This window comes from Centrocercus urophasianus, unplaced genomic scaffold (genome assembly GCF_019232065.1).
Source record: "Centrocercus urophasianus isolate 14NV4802_14NV808 unplaced genomic scaffold, USGS_Curo_1.0 seq_28, whole genome shotgun sequence".
NCBI classification, from domain to species: Eukaryota; Metazoa; Chordata; class Aves; order Galliformes; family Phasianidae; genus Centrocercus; species Centrocercus urophasianus.
Genome location: NW_024884844.1, coordinates 9,749,224 through 9,766,441, shown reverse-complemented (window position 1 = coordinate 9,766,441; position 17,218 = coordinate 9,749,224). Strand labels below are relative to the sequence as shown.

Sequence of the window (17,218 nt, the reverse complement as noted above, 5' to 3'; positions counted from 1 at the left end):
TGTTGTATGTTATTTCTTCTCAGAAAGAGTTCGTAATGCATTGGAACCAGGGAAGTAGTGGAGTTACTGTCCATGGAGTTGTTAAAGAAAAGGGAAGTTGTGACACTGAGGGATGTGAAAGGACATGGTGGGGTTGGGCTCTGATGGTTGGACTTTGTGATCTTAGTGGTCTTTTCCAACATTTATGATTCCGTAAAAGAAAGTATGGTTTAGAAGTACCAAGTTAGTATGCAAACATCATTTTGTGAGGATGATTTAAAAGCTGAGCAGCTTCTTTTTAAATGTTTCTGAATATGTTTATTAAGAAGGATGTTAACAGTGTAAGAGCAAGAGAAATAAATCAACTATAAAAGGGTAAATTCCTTCAGGCTGAGGTAACCAGAAGAATACCAGGAAGTTTTCTGAGATTCCCAAAGTAGCAGAAATGAAACAAACATCTTTTTTTTTTTTTTTTTTTTTTTTTTTTTTTTTATATATATAAACTAAAAATGATAGTTTCACAAAGAAATTCACACTGCCTTTACTAACTTACATCCTGACATCCTCTGCGGGGTCAGCTTTCCCATCACACTGTTTGGATTAAACAGGAGCCAAGAAGATATATGCAGAATGCTGGTATGATACAAGCTTCCAGGCCTGCATACAGCTCCCATTGCCTCTGCAGCTCTTCATGGCCTTTCCAGTGCTGGCTTATGGTTTATTAAATACGTCTTTTCTTTTCTAGCAATGTGTGATAGTTTACCTTTTACTTTTTGAAAGTGATTATGTATTTTTGCACGTAGGCAGGGATCAGTAGCTTCGTATAAAATACAAATTGTTCTCTGTGCTCTTGCTGCAGATGATACATGCAAACTGACCTGTGAAAATGGAGGAAAGTGCATTATAAACGAGAAGGGGGATCCACGATGTCACTGCTGGCCAAGTTACTCAGGTGAAAGGTGTGAAACCAACCACTGCTACAATTACTGCCAGAATGGAGGAACCTGTGGAGCCTCTCTCCTTGGTACATATTTCTGTGCAGCTTTATATTATCTTATAGGTCTCAATTTGAATGTTTGAATCTATTCCTAGTTTGGTGTTTTTTTTTCTATGGCTTCTTTCCTTTGTCTGTACTTAAATTCTGTGCAATATAGCAGCATATGCTGTACATATAATTTATTATCAATAGTGTTTTTTACTCATGGGTCTTGGTGTTTTGGCAAAGCCAAACTACATCTCACAAAAAGGAGCATGAAACTATCCAGAATGAAAACATACATACTGAGGTGTCAAAAGGGAACTGTAAAGTCAAACCACATTTGGAAAAGCACCACACCCATTGCCCTGTCTCTATCTTAATTCTTTCTCTAAACTTTCAGGTGCTTCTGGGAACAGTTTCCTTCAAGTAGTGTGATACGACTTCATTTTTTTCCCCATGCCTTCATGGAGTTAAAAAGAATAATGAAAGTAGGCATTTTCCTCACCTAATTCTCAGGAAGATTTCACAGATCAGAATTCAAATCCTTTGTTTGCTTGAAGGAATTTGAAATCACATCTCTTATCTTAAGGGAGATTATCCTAACCCTCAAAATGAGGATATCTAGGAGTCGGCCTTTGTGCCCAACATATAGGCTGCTCCAGGTTGTGTACTGCAATTAAATTCTGGTTGGACTAGAGAGGGGAAAAGTGTGTTAAGAAGTACTCTAAAATTTAGCGCTATGTGAGAAAGCAGAAGTTAAATTATATTTTCTGATGCAAAGAACATTTAAATACTTGATTGAAAGCAGGACATCTGAAGGAGAAGTTTGCTGATTGCCTTCTTCTTGGAAGACTGTCAGATGTTGGAGGGGAATAAAATTCAACTATGTGGTGAAGTGACCAACATCTAAAGGAAAGTACAGGCACCTGACCATAGGACCTGTTTATGCAGAATCGTGTATCTGTGACAAAGTGAGCTTAGATCTAAATGTTTTTCTTAGAATTCTGTACTAATTTAGCTTATATACTTCAGTAATTCAGCTTAGCTTACTATGCTGGCTTCAGTGGGTCCTATTCTGATTTTCTGATGTGTGTGCTAAACAAAGGGTTTTTCAGTTCTGAGTATTTGAGAGTTAATAATGTTTTTCTTTGTTCATATCACTAATAATGTCTAAATAGTAGAAAATCAGAATAAGTTGATAGAATTGTATTTGAAACTGCTTCCAATAGCTCATGGAAGTACTGAGACAAATGATAAGCAGAGATTTGTATCAGTTCAGTGAGATCAATATGTGCTTAGTGAGGACATGCAAGTGAATGAAAGATGTTCATGGATGATTTAAATGATGTGCAGAACTTCACTGTCATCTGAGGAGGGGATGTTTACTCCCACATCTGTACATATCTGGCATTTAATTGATACTCTTGAGGTGACAGGCACAACAAGTAACTTGGCTCCCAGTGCTCAGCTCAGTTCTGATTCCTGCAGAGACCTCTGGGTTTTATTTTTCCTTTTCTTTTGACAGTTGCCATTGAGCTTGGATACTTCCAACAGCTTGTTCTTCACCAGACAGCTCACAGTTGCTGTGTTCACAGCAGAGCTATGATATAACCTGGATTTTTAATACTTTTTTTCCTAGTAAATCCAACCTCTGAAATCTCTCTGCCTTGCTGGAATGATTAATGAAGCAGACTTGGTGACCAGTGAGTGAGAGATATGAGCAAGATTATACAATATACTTTTGCTGATTTGTTAATCGTGGCCCCACCTGCTACGGAGAGCCTTCAGGTGCAGAAGTTAGCCTTATTTCTGCTTGGTCTCAAACAAGACAATGTGTCTGTACCAAAAACGCCATTAGGAGAGCAGCATGAAAGTCCAGTCCACATTTCAGTGTTAAACTGCCTGAAGTGGGAATTCAAGCCTTTAACTTCATCAGAAGCGTACTGTGCAACGATTAGTCACAACACGCTCAGCTTTTATCAGCTGAGACCAGCACAGAACCATTCCTGCTCATTAGCAATGGAGACTTGGATCTTAGAGTCACAGATCCTATTGCTGAGCATAGAAAGCACCTCGCTCCCACATCCTTGTGATGTCAAAAGTTCTGATGGCTCTTACTGGGCTATACCTGCTGTCAGGAGTGTTATTCTGCTGTGCTCTGTTCACTTCCCATTCACGCCTTGAAGCCAATGCCATAACCTTCACGTGAAGATGTGAAGATATTTTTTTCTAAATCAAAGTGACTTCGCCCAGCATTCCAGATAACATTTTTCAAATTGATCTCATCTTCTTTGCACATCTTGCTCCTGGACTCTGTAAATATTCTATTAGGAAGAAATCTCTACTTATCAGACTGTATTACTTACCTATATCAGGCTACAAATCATAAATCTTATTGAAACAAACTAACAAATTAATGAGATGCTCCCTTGTCTGAGTTTAATCTAATCCATATTATACTAAAACCATTATGTTTTTTACAGAGGGAAATTAAACTGGGTGTTATTAAGGTATTAAAAATCCCTTAACACAGAAAAACTCCTCAGGTATTTTTGCAATGACCGTTTCTTCTTTCCAGTCAGATAAACCACCATGCCAAGTATGCTACTGGGTCAACGCACATTTAGCAGCAAAGGCTGCAAGTGCCATTCACAATTTCAACAGGCAGTGTGAAATACAGAACAGAGCAGCATTCACTCACTTCCTTCTCACCATTTTTGCCTTGGAGGCAGAGCTGATCTGCCTTGTCAGGTTCATGAGGCTCATTAGTGGACAAGTTACTTTACTCCTGCACATTGAAACATGTAGAGATATAAAGGTTCTCTATTACTAGGAATTCCTCTGCTTTTCATTCATGTTTGAAGGACTTAAGCATCTTATGTCCAGATTTCTGTGTTTCATCCTAGCAGGTTGACCTGTCCATTGGCAAAAGGTACAGAACATACTGATTATTTGTGTTTGTGTAGAGAATTTTTTTGTATCCAGAAAGTACAAAATGAACATTTTAAATTGACTCACTATCAATTTATTTTACTGTGCAACTGCCTTTCTAACCAGTTCTTTCTAATACAGTTTTTGATCCACTACACTATTGGCTCATCAAACCATGCTGCTAAACTGTTGCAATCAAAGTTGCATTGTGTTTTCCCTGATTCTTTTTTTTTTTTTTTTTTTTTTTCTTTTTTTGTTCAAAATGATGATGCTTTATCCTCTGGAAGTTCCAACATCTGTATTTGTGTAAGTGCCTATCCAAATTGTACCCACAAAATGTAAATGACCGCTGATAACTGCAGCTTGCTTGAATCTCCCTTTTGTAGAAGCCCTGATTGCCCTTATTGATTTCTTATATTTTCCAACTCAAATAGCCTTGATGGAAGCAATCCACAAATGCCGTTCTACACACTTGCCCTTTGGGAAGTATAGGGCCTGTTGATAAATGTACATGGCAGAACTGCAGAGCATGTGCCTTCAGGCTAGCACCAATGTGAGAAGAAGCAGCCACAGCTGGTGATGGGGAAGGGTACACAGGGACCACTTAGCAGCTGTATTTCCACTCTCTCCCCATTTCAAGGAGTCAGTTGCTGTCTATTAGTTCTGCCACAATGGGCTCCGTGAAGTGCCTCTGTGAATTTGATTTGCCTGGGACAATATCTGGACTTCCTGACGTGGTCTTTGCTCATCCAAGCTGTTGTGCACATCTCTTGACTCGAGGGAAACTGGTTCTGCTGCATGCTGCTGGTGTTTAGCTGGGGAACTTCATGGGGAATGAGCTTCTGAAGTTAGCCAGCTGCTTTGAGGACTCCCTGGGAGTCAGGAAGTTTCCTCATTGTTGGGTTATGTCTCAAAGCTCAAGGCAAATACACTCTGAAAGCAAATCTGTCATTATTTTCTGAAACAAACAGAATGCCACAGCATAAGAGATGCGTGTCTGGTGAATGTGTGTGTTCCACTGAACGTGTAAATTCTGTTCTCCTTCGCTCCCTAATTCTTAATAGGAAAGTGATAACCAATTAAGTAAATCATGGAGTATTACTCAGTTTTTTTTTCAGAACGTGATTGTGCTAAATCTTAGCTGGATGTGGTAAGTTGTAGAACCTCATTATCTGCACACAAATGTTAATTTGTTAAACAAATCCCACTGGCAATTCAGGGATTATTCACTGTTGGTTTACTTACTGCTAAGCCGTTTGGCAAATTCCTATGTGAACATTATAGAGCTAGAGATTGGGGCAGCTTTAATTAAAATTTAAAAGTTTATGACAGTTGTATTGAACTACAAAAATTGAACAAAGAAAATGTCATCTGTTAATTAAAAGTACACATCTGAGACATGTAATTAAAAGTTTGGATATAATAATGAACACTTTCCAGTAAACCAAATTAATGGGAATTTGGAAGGGAATAAAAAAAGATATCATATAAATGCACCTCCTTTTTACTTACAGTTTGAAGTAAAAATGTTGGAGGAAAGTTTTCTAAATGTCTTAAACATATAGGCTAGATTAAACTAGTACACAGAGTTAGTTAAACACATCTTTGTACTATCTACTATATGCTTGTTATGAAGGGTAAGTTTAACCACACAGAATCATGATGTTTGTAGAGAAGTGAGTAAAAAATGTGTAATTTATGATATACACCCCTACAATAAAAAATATAGAAAATTATATACTATGTAGATGTTATTTTGTGTTCTGCTTTATAAATAAAACGCAGGGACACAATACAGTGTACTGAAAATGCTATCAAAGAAGAAATTGTTTAGTTTGTTCAGTTCCTGCAGTCTCATACTGGTAAGCCCCTGGGGAACATGTATATCACCTCTAATCAGGATTGGGGACTGGATGAGGGGAGAGGATGGGTGTTTCAATGGAGGATTCTCTGCCTGGGCTGGTGTACAGCTGATCCAAAGGAGGCATCACAACCTGCCTTGAGAGTAATGCATTTTTAGATGGTTCTTTTCTCCCTTGCTTTCACGACATGGACCGAATGCATATCTATTGGGATGGATCCCAATCAGCTCAGCTTCTAATTATGTACTGTAATACAGCTTCTCTCCACTACGTTTGGTTCAGTGAAGCTAATTATGGCTCACAGAAATGAATTATTGTCATTCCCACGAACTGCTGACAACCCCTCTAGAGGACACAGTGTTACTTATAGTAGGCTGGTGTACCAGATTGCTTTAATAGGGACAGCAAGAGAAATATGCAAATGAAACAGATTGCATGTATTCATATGTAACAAATAGAATGCACGCATTGCTGGTAGGGAATTTACCGTCAGCTGGAAGAAATAAATTGTCTTTGTGCTGGCATTCATCTAGACTAGCTCATTTTTTGAAAATTTTTAAAAGCTGACAAATATAGTGTTTATTTTCTTGAAGAAAAAGGCAGTACGTTGTTTTTATAAAAAATACTACAGAATTGACAAATGTCGGATTGAGAGACCCCCTTTATTCTGTCTCTATGCAGCTCTCGTCCTGAAACTTCATTACCAGTGTGTAAATGCTTAAGGTTTCTGTATGTGAGACTACTAGATGTGACATCTTGGTTACATCATTGTTTAGATTCTGTTGTATGAAAACCTGTGGCACGTACTGTTTATCATTGTTTTCTACTGCAATTTTATTAAGCTGTTCTTGGAACTATTTCATATCCAAAATCCAAAATAATTTATGAGAATAAGGCAGATGAAAATGTCATTACTGTTGTTATTATTTCAGATGCCAGCAGTCTGTGTATAAATAGGCAATGAACTATTAATATGATGAAAAGTCATATAAAATTGAGTGGAAAAAAAATGGTGTTTAGGCTATACTGAATTAAATTTTCATATAACTGTCCACAATTTGACACATTTATAAGGCTACATTAGCAAAGAATAGAATAATTTCTTTTCTACAAACTATGAAAATATCCTTGTCCTATCAATTTAAAAAATAGAGCAACGTTAATATTAAAAACTGATTTCAGACTTGTCTTATTTCACTATTTCATTTGTAAGATGGATTTAGAGAAAGATGAAGAAACCCCAGACTCAGGGGCAGAAATTTAAATACAAGCGTATACATGGGGAAAAGCGAAGAGTTTGTGCTAATATCCGAGTTCAACATCTTTGATTTAATGTTTAGATCACAGGGGACAGATATGAATAACCAGGCTGATGTATATTAAACAAGTTGGAGCTATTTTAAGTCCATGGTTTTGTTCCTGCTGTACTCATTAGAGGAAGAGACTAACTGATCTCACGGCCTTTAGGATGATTTGCAAAACATTTTAAATTAGCAAAGCTTAAAATAGAAAATATAGAGAAGAATTACGTGAAGGGTTTGATGTAACAAACTAAAACAAACTAAGGAGAAGAATAATAATACAGAAATCATTTTGCGTGCCTCTGAGAAAGCAGAAAAATACTTATTTTTCTTAAATAATAATAACTTTTCTTAAATAATAAGGCACTTATTAATTCACCAGTAAATATGATACTAAATAATTATATAGTTTTAAGACAAAGGTAGACTGGAAATTAATGAAAATTGTTGAGTTTATTGAATGTTTGGTTTATATGACTTTAATGAGAGTTAGCTAAATAGAGAATAAAGTAGAGAAAGAATCACACATTGCAGAGTTTAGATGAAGTGATAAGATTTCAGGAAACAAATGTGAATTTGTAATTAGATGTGGATACATGTGTGAGAGATTGTATAAAAATTACTGAAGAAGCACAGAATGAGACAAAATACTGCAAGCAAAGGACCAAGTCGTAATGTTTCAGCAAATCAGGCAGTGATAGGGATTTGCTATTAGATTAATACACAGATAAGAAATTGCTATGGGAAAGTGGCCCTTAAATGTTAATGCATTTAACTACTTAAGATCATGCCTCTTGTGTATGTTTTAAACTAAATACAGTGTACTGATCAGACACAATCCAAGCATAGGTTCTCTGGTGTGCTCTCTATCCCACCCCTCTGTAAAGGAGGATTTTAACCAAAAATTTCTGCCTCACGTCCTGGTGTGAAGTTGTACAAATGTAAATGCAGGGATTACTGGAGTCTCTCATTACTGCATTATCTGGCTTTCCCTAATCTCCTTCCAATTTCACAGCTGTACCACTATCTGGATTGGGTAGTCAATAACAAAATCCCACAGTCTGCTTTTTGTGTCTACAATTCCAGGCTGAAGGGCTTCTGCCTTTTACATGCAGTGTATTTTGCAGTTAACTGATTGATCTTAACATTCCTTTACATGTAGCCCTATTTCATCACCACAAAGACGAGATATCAAGCAAACACATACTAATCTTACAATATCCCATTAGTTGCCTTTCTTCTCCAAATTTGCCAAAGCTGATGATACTGATATACTCATTCAAGACTAGACATTTCAGTTCTCCCACCTTAGTCCTTAGATTTCTGCCTTATGTATGTTCATGTGTTGGTTTTCTGATGAAACATTCCTTTAATTCTGCCTGCTACCCAATTACTGTCTGACTCTTACTAGCCTGCACGTTGTCTTCTTTGCACCAATATGGCATTTCTTAGTCATTGCCCATTAGCAATCTTGCTCTGCGGTAACTCTGTTAGGATCTTGGTTGTACTTGCCAGCAGGTTGGGTTCCATGTGATTCAAATAAACTCTGTCCTTTCTGCCACTTAATTCCAGGAGTATACTCAGGTTTTGATTAATCTGTATTTCTTTCCATAGCCACCTTGGAATCCAGGAAGGAGAAAAGTGTTAAACTCAATCAATTCTGTCTAAATTTAAGAAAACCCAAAAGGCTGAATTGAAGCAAAGGAAGGGAGACTGGAGGAAAAGAGAAGTTTCATAAGAAATAAGTGAGACTGGATTATTAGGAATTGAGAAGGAAAATGGCTAGCTGGACACATCAAATCGTTTGACTCAAAGAGATTACAAATGAGATATAAAAGTACATTCATGAGATAGAAAGACATTTACATGATATAGAAAGTTGTTTTAGAGAAGATAAGCCTTAAAAATTCACTGAGAAGTGGAATAGTTTAATAAAACAGTGAAGTTGAAACAAAGCTATAAATCTCAAAGACATGAGATATAGATAAGGGGAGAAAAAAAGAGAAAATTGAAATAGGTTAAAATCATAGGAGGAAAATGCATCAGAGCTTAAATGCTGTTGTAAAACCACTTAAGACTACTGTAGAATAGGGGTTCATTTTATACTTTTTGGGTTTTTTTACCCCTGCACTACTTTTCATTGCATATTGGACATTTGGTGCATCTTTGGTCTGTTAGAAACAGCTGTCCTTAAGTTACAGTATTGACTCATGCGTTGAAACATATTGCTCTTATGATGTGTATTTATCTTTATTATTTCAATTTTTATTTACTTTTATCATAAAGTAGTTTTCTTTTTTGAATAGGGAGGCCCACCTGCAATTGTGCACTGGGTTTTACAGGACCAAACTGCAATCAGACAGTCTGCCATCATTTTTGCCAAAATGGAGGAACCTGCAGTGTCACTGCTGGAAATCAGCCCTTTTGCAGCTGCTTGCCTGAGTATACAGGAGACAGATGTCAGTACTGTAAGTAATCTTCACAAACTAGAAAATCTGAAATTATAGTGGAAGTTCTGTATAGTACAAGTTTAACGTGAATCAGGTTGTTTTCCTATTGCACAGACTGATAAATTTAACTCCAAAATTGTTCTTCTGAGAAAATGGGACCTTACATATTGAAAGGACCTTTGAACACACTTGCAATATCCTTTTAGACATACATGAGAAGAGAGAGCTTTTTTAGAAATTATTCTTGTATTTTCATGAAAAAATCCTACTAGATGTACCCAACATCTGACTTCATAAATCAGATCATTGCTTTTTATATTGCTGGTAGAATTCCTAGTTGGTTAAAGAATGTTTCTGTTATCCTTTAACTTCACAAAAAGCTGACTCTTGTGTCTCCAACTGCTCTCTTTCCCTTTTATTTCTAAACCCAGTAAGCAGCATATTGCTAGTGCTGCTTTGAGTTTTGTTCCTCTATCTGGCTCAATCCAAAATCACCTTCAGTGTGGTTTCTGCCTTGTAATATTGAAAATAAAGATTTTGATGCCTTAGTTCTCAGGGATCAAATTAGTTCTGTTCTCTGCATCTGAATTTCTCCATGCTTTTTCATTTTACTGACCCATCATCAGTCTCGTCTTACTGAGATACTGTATTCCAAAGGTTTCCATGCCTAAGGAAAGTCATTAGTGCTCTAACAAGCAGCTAGTTACTGGCAACCCTGACTTAAGATGTATTAATTTTCTAAATTCAATTTTGTTTCTATTTTTCAAAATTCTCCTTTTCTCTCCTCCTGCTTTCCTTTAACTCAAACACTGAGACAGAGGACTGTCGTAGTGCCTGTTATAGAACAGAGCATTCAATGTGAAAACCATCATCTTCTTTTTTTTTCTTTTACATAACTCACTGAAAAGAGTAATATTGGACAAAATTGAAGGGGAATTAACTGTTAAAAAGGTCTGTTTTGGAATCATCTGTTGGATACAAGAAGTGCTTAGTTTTAGTGATATGGCTGTCAAATAAGAAAAGGGTTAGTGCGTGTCTTTAAATAGGATTTGCACTGAAGTAAAATGAATGCGTTTCCAGTTGGGAGACTATGAAATAAATTGAAACCTTTGAATAGGAAACCAGCAGTAATTGTGATTCTCTCCCACTTGATATTAAACAAACTGCATGGATCCACAAATAACTGTCTGCAAGAACAATAGGGTATTTCAAAACAGTATAGTACATAAATCATGCCCAGACAGACACACAGATTAAGAAAAAATATTTACTTGAGGCTTACCCAAAACCAAACAAATTGTTTCTAGTTGAATGCTTCTGCAAACGTAGTTTTAGGTTTTTTTTGTTTTTTTTTTTCCCAGAGCTTTTTTTTTTTAAAACTTTTTTTTTTTTTTTTTTAAAGAATCAATTTAAATGTAAATTTAGAGGTCCTTTTTAAACAGTGCTCATTATCAGATTTGGATTGTCTACTGCTACTTTGGAAAGACGGCATGATACGAAGACACTCAAACATAAAATACAAAATAAAACTTTTATTTATTTAAACATTAGTACTTTCAGGTCAAAGAGTCTTACAATGTTACAGAATATTATTTTTGTGGCCAATGGCAGTTCTATGAAACTGTATCAGTTTATAGCTAGCAGTGGATGTATAAATTCATAGTTAGGTCACAGTTATTTTTTTGCTTTATCAAACATATGTATGATTTTTTCCTACATTTAACATAATGACTTTGTAGGCATAATGAAATACATTTAGACAAGTTTATTACAAAGATTGGTTGCCTCTGCTCTATCTTATTTGGCCTTTCAATGATATCATTGAAACAATTTTTTATGCAAAAGATACGTGGATGTGCATAGGTATTTGACTCATGCTCTCGAGTTGAAAATATTATTAGTGTTCTTATGGTAGAGAGAAGGCATTTGCTTGCGGTACTGCCAGATTGCAAAGACCTTATTTTCCTCATATTTATATTCTCCAATGACCCAGTGCAGAGTTTCTCCTGTGATTAGTTCATATAAGGGCTGATAACCAAAGTGTGTGTTTCATGTCACGCCTATGGCACTGGTGAAATAAACTTAAATGAATGGATTTACATAAAATTCCACTAACTTTGTACATATTGTTATATACACATGTATTTGAATATAATTGCCTATTTTAAATTCATAAAATAAGAAATACAGAGTAGTGAAAGTTCATTTCTTGTATCATTTAAAGCCCAAACAGCCAAAAAAAAAAAAAAAAAAAAAGACGTTTCCCTCATTTAGAATAACTCTAAATAGATAATGGATAGAGCAATTGCATCAGCTGTTACATTCACTGAAACTCAAATTCCATTCTTTAAGGAAAGGGAAAAAAAAAAAAAAAGAATTATTTTTGTTATTTTGATCTAATTCAGTATTCATATTGTGGATCTAGCAGAATCTATCAGAAGCTTGAAGATGCTTTAAAGTACAAACTTCCTATTTCCAGATTTTAGGGCTTCTTGTCCTAATATATATGCAAAACTTTCCCTCTTACAGTGCTTTTCTCTTAAAATGTCTCTTACTCTTTGCTTTCAAACTACAGTAGTTTTTTTGTTATTCTTCACCTGGAATCAGAGAACAGTACACACAAGGGACTACTTTTACTGCTCTTTATGCCTTTTAGGCCTTTGGTTGGTCTACTGTCTTCTGAAGTAGGTGGAGACATACAGATAGTAAAGAGAAATAACTCTGCCAGCAGTTGAGTGAAATGGCTTTGTCCTCTATCAGAACTCTTCCCACAGTTGTCAGCGAAACTGACATGGCAGTCACTGAAAGCTTCTTGGAATGGCAAACAAGGATATTTCTTGCTTTATGAGATGCCCTCATATGACATGCCCTCATAATCCAGCAGTATTGTATATGCTAAGTAAAACGTATCTATTTTAGTTGTCCTCAAGTTGCACAACATTTTAACTGCACAGAACAGGAGAAAGTGTTAGGAACAGAGAAATGGGGAGATTTGGCCCAGTGAAATGAGAAACTTCAAATGAAACTGTTTGGTAAAACAAAAGTTGTCAGTACTACATAAATAAAAATGAACCATAATGTTAATATGCCATTATATCTTGACATGGTGTATTTAAAAAAGAGAAATAAAAATGAAGTTGTTACTAGAACTTCTAAATAGTTATAAAGAATTCACAACTTGAAGTCTCAGTCCTGCTGACTTTGAAACAATGGGGTCTTGCACAGCCTACAAAGATAAGCATGTATAAAGGGTTTTGTAGAACTTACGGATCGTCACGTTGTTACGTGTTATTGTTAGAACTTCATGAAATTTTATATGAGGAGAAATGAAAATCAAAGTTAATTATTTTAATATGTCACTTCAGTTTAGCATAATGCCTGTAATGGTAATGTGAATTTATCAGGAGACTTCTATACAGCCACTGTCCCATTAAATATACTTAACATATCTCTGCTGTTGTCACCAGTAGTCTTTGTACCACATATGATGATGCCCTAAATGGTTGGACATCTAGAAGGAGAAGGAAACTTCTTATGAGCTTATACATCTGTTTCACTTCATGTTGGCAATATATTGCTTATCTGTTGGTGAGACTCTTGATTGGTAGTTCCAGTGTTCTTCGCCATTTTGTTTTCATGATTCTACTTTTCAACAGAAAGAAAATTAAGCTATTGTTTTTCAATATATGAAATAATACTCCTCACTACCTTTTTAACTAGCTTTCATGTTACTTGCAGATGTTTGCCACCATTATTGTGTGAATTCTGAATCATGTACTATTTCTGATGATGGAAGCGTAGAATGTGTCTGTCCAGTACGATTTGAAGGTCCAAAATGTGAAGTGGACAAGTGTATAAGATGTCACGGGGGACACTGCATAATAAACAAGGATACTAATGACATAGTATGCAAGTAAGCATGTGCGTCGGGAAAGGGGGACTGTGTTCAAAATTATGTATCTGTAGCCATTATACTGTAGTTGATTTTAAATCTGTTAATAAGCAACCCTTGAAATGATCACATCAGAACGGTGCCTTTGAGTGTTCAGGTAGTGAGTCTGGGTTAACCCAGTGGCTCTGGACTCCTTAAAACAATTTTTGGAGTACTGTTTGCTGAAGGAAGCATAATGCAGAGGAAGCTGAGTGGTCTTCAAATGGAAAAGAAGAAAAAGTCTCAAATAATTAATAAGCAATCTACCTTTACTATTGAAATTTCTTTCTGTAGTATCTGTGACAATGGAAAAGTCATATTGTACGTAAATGAAAGCATAGACATTTGGATGTGCTGCTGTATTTCTGAGTAATTATTATATATAATAATCATTTATTTTATAGAAGAAAAAATAAAATATTTGCATAAAAAGCTCGCATTACAAGTTGAAAACCTAGAATTCTTGCAGTCCATATATCTTGTACATATCATAAAATCAGTGTTTTAATATATGTACCGTTATAATGTGGTTCACTAGGTTTATTAAATAGTGATTGCTTTTTTCTTTTTTTTTTTTTAATCTTGTTTTAACTATGGCAGTTGCACTAACGGAAAGATTGCCTCCACGTGTCAGTTATGTGATGGCTACTGCTACAATGGTGGTACATGCCAGCTAGACCCCGACACAAACGTACCTGTCTGTCTGTGAGTATCCAAGGAGACCATTCACATCTCTCCCTGCCAAGTTTCTATGAATGTATCTGTATTTCTGATTTATTTAGAAAGTAAAATATTCCAGTTGCAGTCACAACATTTGGTACTTTATCTGGTTTATGATGTAACCTCATACTTTGTCTACCTTTTTGAAATATGTGGATCGAAAGATACACCTTAGATCTATATTGTGAATGTATGTAGACACAAAGATGCTTCTCCTGAGAATTTTAATAATTTCAGGCCAGTTCTAAAGCTCACCATAGGTGTGTGGGAATGGAATCTGTTGTACAGGATGGTTGCCTGTTGCTGCTTCTCAAAGGTGGATTAAGTCTTCTATGGAGATGGTCAGAGGTGATGATAAGGCATTTCTGTAGGGAAACTAATGGCTAGAGAACAGGAAGAATAATGTCAGTGATTATTTCCTCTGTGTGTCCAAGGACATGCTCTTGTACCTCTTGTTTCAGCCCTAACTTTTACAATACCCTTAGGAGCTTGGCTGTTCTAGGATGAGATACCTCTCTTCCTCCTGTAGAAATACACCAATGTTGAGAAAATAATTCAAGATACTTTTCCTAAGCCCAGATAACAAATACCAAAAAAAATGTGATTTTGTATTCTAGACTGTTAAGTACTCTCTTAAGAGGCAGAAAACCCTACATTCTGGACCTTTCTTGAGAGCTATTGTATATCTTCTTGTTCACCTGATAAACGTTAAATACAGAAGTCGTAGCAAAAATTGAATTTTTTCCTGCTCTCAGTTACAGTGAGCTACTGAAGTCACGCTGTTGTTTTTGTGGTGTATTGTTGGTTGGTTGAGTGACGGGTTGTTTTTTCACATTTGCTTAGTAAGTCATCCTACATTTTCTGCATTGCAGAAGAGCTTTGCTGTGGAATAATCTTCCATTTCTTAATGGAGATCAGAGTATTCTCCAGGAGAGTATTAGATGTTAGAATTAGATCCAAATGTCTCATTCCCAGGATGACATAAATAATTGTCCAAAGGGATATAATATTGAAGCAATGTTGTGAATACATGTGCAGCTACCCCTACCTTTTTGACATGTGTGAGGTGGATAGACTTACAGATGGTGTTGATTGTATTCAGTTTCCCAAGGAACTGACTATGCAAAGGGACAAAACATAGGGATTGTACTATTGGAAGGTTGACAAGAAATGTTTGAAGCTTTGTGGTTAGAGACAGTGGAATGCAGTTCTATACTGCATTGCCTCTTCATTTTTAAGCGACTTTGTCTATTATTATTATGGCTAGTTTGGAAGCTTGCAATTGTTACTTTCTTTTTCTTAATTAAACTGGCTTATTTTTCAAATTCATATGGAATGCCATTATGTTTCAAGGAAAATAAGTTTCAAGCATCAATTTGTGTATGGCTTTACAGTGCGTGAGAGCTGCAGCATATGCCAACACAGTTAACAATGATAAGAAGGCTGAAATTTTGAAGGCCTTTGAATTGCCTTGTATTGATCAATCAGTAGTGTAGTACGGTTGTGTAGTACAGTTGACAGAAATACTGAACGTGTGAACGCATAAGTTTGTATAGGCTCATTTTTTTAAAATGTTTGAAAAACTTTGAAGAGAAAACTTATCAGTGTAGTTATATTAGATCTTTCCAGGAAAAAAAAAAAATTGATTTATTTGTATCTGTGAGTGTGTGCCTGTGTATGTGTGCGTGTCTTGCCATCATTAAATGTAATGCATTTAAAATTTGTTCAGCAAAAGGCAGAATATTTATATAGGTCTATTTTACTGAAATTCTGCAGATGCTCTGTGGGGTTTAAAAGTCAGCGCTGTGACCAGAAAGTGAACCCTTGTGATTACTACTGTCAGAATGAGGGAATTTGCACTTTAACTGCGTTTAATGAACCGAGATGCAAGTAGGTTTAACCTTCCACTTAATGCTGCACATCTGTGACATCATTTCAGGCCACAGTTCATTGGTTCAAGTCATGCACGTTCACGTACATTTCACAGTATATACATAATCTGGGTGCTCGTTTCTGTAATGCACACTTACCCTTTGATAGTTGCACTTAACGAGTATATTTAAACATACTGTTGGACTGTCCATGTCATTAGAGGGAAAAAAAACAAGCTTTATTTTTAGTAAGTGTATAAAAAATACTGGAAATGCTTCATGGCTTTTACTGTTTACATTTTGAGACATTTTACCAACTTAATCCTACACAGCATAAAGTTTAGCAAATAGTGACATTGCATATGTTCTGTAGCCTAAAACCAACTTATTATTTCTTATCTCTATAGGGAAAGAAACAGAGAAGCTGTTTAGCTACCATTTCAAGAGTTTAGCCTGTATTCATAAGTCACTTTGTAAACTTTATAAAAATACACTGTAAAATAGCACCTCTTAAGCAGAAATGTTTAAGCTTTGTTATAACTTTTCTCTGATAAAAAAATGCATTAAGGAGATACATTTGTGTGCTGTTTTTTTGCTGAAGGATTGGACGTCTATTCAAGGGAAATATTTAATCCCCATCAGGAAATAAACAGCCCTATGAACCCAGAAAGCAATGTAAGAATTGGTATCATTGTATAATAGGTAGTAGTGTGAGTGACTAACTTATGGTGAATAATCTGATTTTTTTTAAACAGTACAATCAAAAATCCTTTGCCAGTGTTTTTCATGCAATGAAACTCCAACTAGAGCTACCATAAATCCATTAGAAAGTAGAGTTCTGTCCACCACAAATTAAAATTTTGAAGAATATGGAGTGGTCTTTTGGTGAGCATTCATTGGACAGTTTCGACTTTTCTATATCATACTTGGGTTTTAACAATAACGTAGCTCAAAGAAAAACATGTTGCTGCCTGTAAGGTCATGTAATGCAAATACGGTTCCTCCTTTTTTTTCCAAAATATTGAAGACCATACCTGAGCTCTCGAGAAGGTAACAGTCCAGGACTTATTGTGAAGTGTTTTAATTGATAAAATAATCTGAAAATAAAGCATGGAGAATCACTCCTATAATTCTTAAGAATGCGTTAACCACTTAAAAGGTAAAAGTTTTTCTTTTTATTAAATGGATTTTCAT

The 17,218-nt window shown here is 35.7% G+C and overlaps 1 protein-coding gene across 1 annotated transcript in view; it reads left to right on the top strand.

Annotated features, from left to right (window-relative positions):
* Nucleotides 1-17,218, top strand: part of LRP1B (LDL receptor related protein 1B) — a 440,883-nt gene that overhangs the window by 405,486 nt on the left and 18,179 nt on the right. The window contains exons 83-87 of the mRNA XM_042827024.1: nt 839-1,003; nt 9,359-9,520; nt 13,241-13,415; nt 14,034-14,138; nt 15,930-16,043. Of these exons, the coding sequence (XP_042682958.1) occupies nt 839-1,003; nt 9,359-9,520; nt 13,241-13,415; nt 14,034-14,138; nt 15,930-16,043 (721 nt within the window). The remainder of the gene's footprint in view (nt 1-838; nt 1,004-9,358; nt 9,521-13,240; nt 13,416-14,033; nt 14,139-15,929; nt 16,044-17,218) is intronic.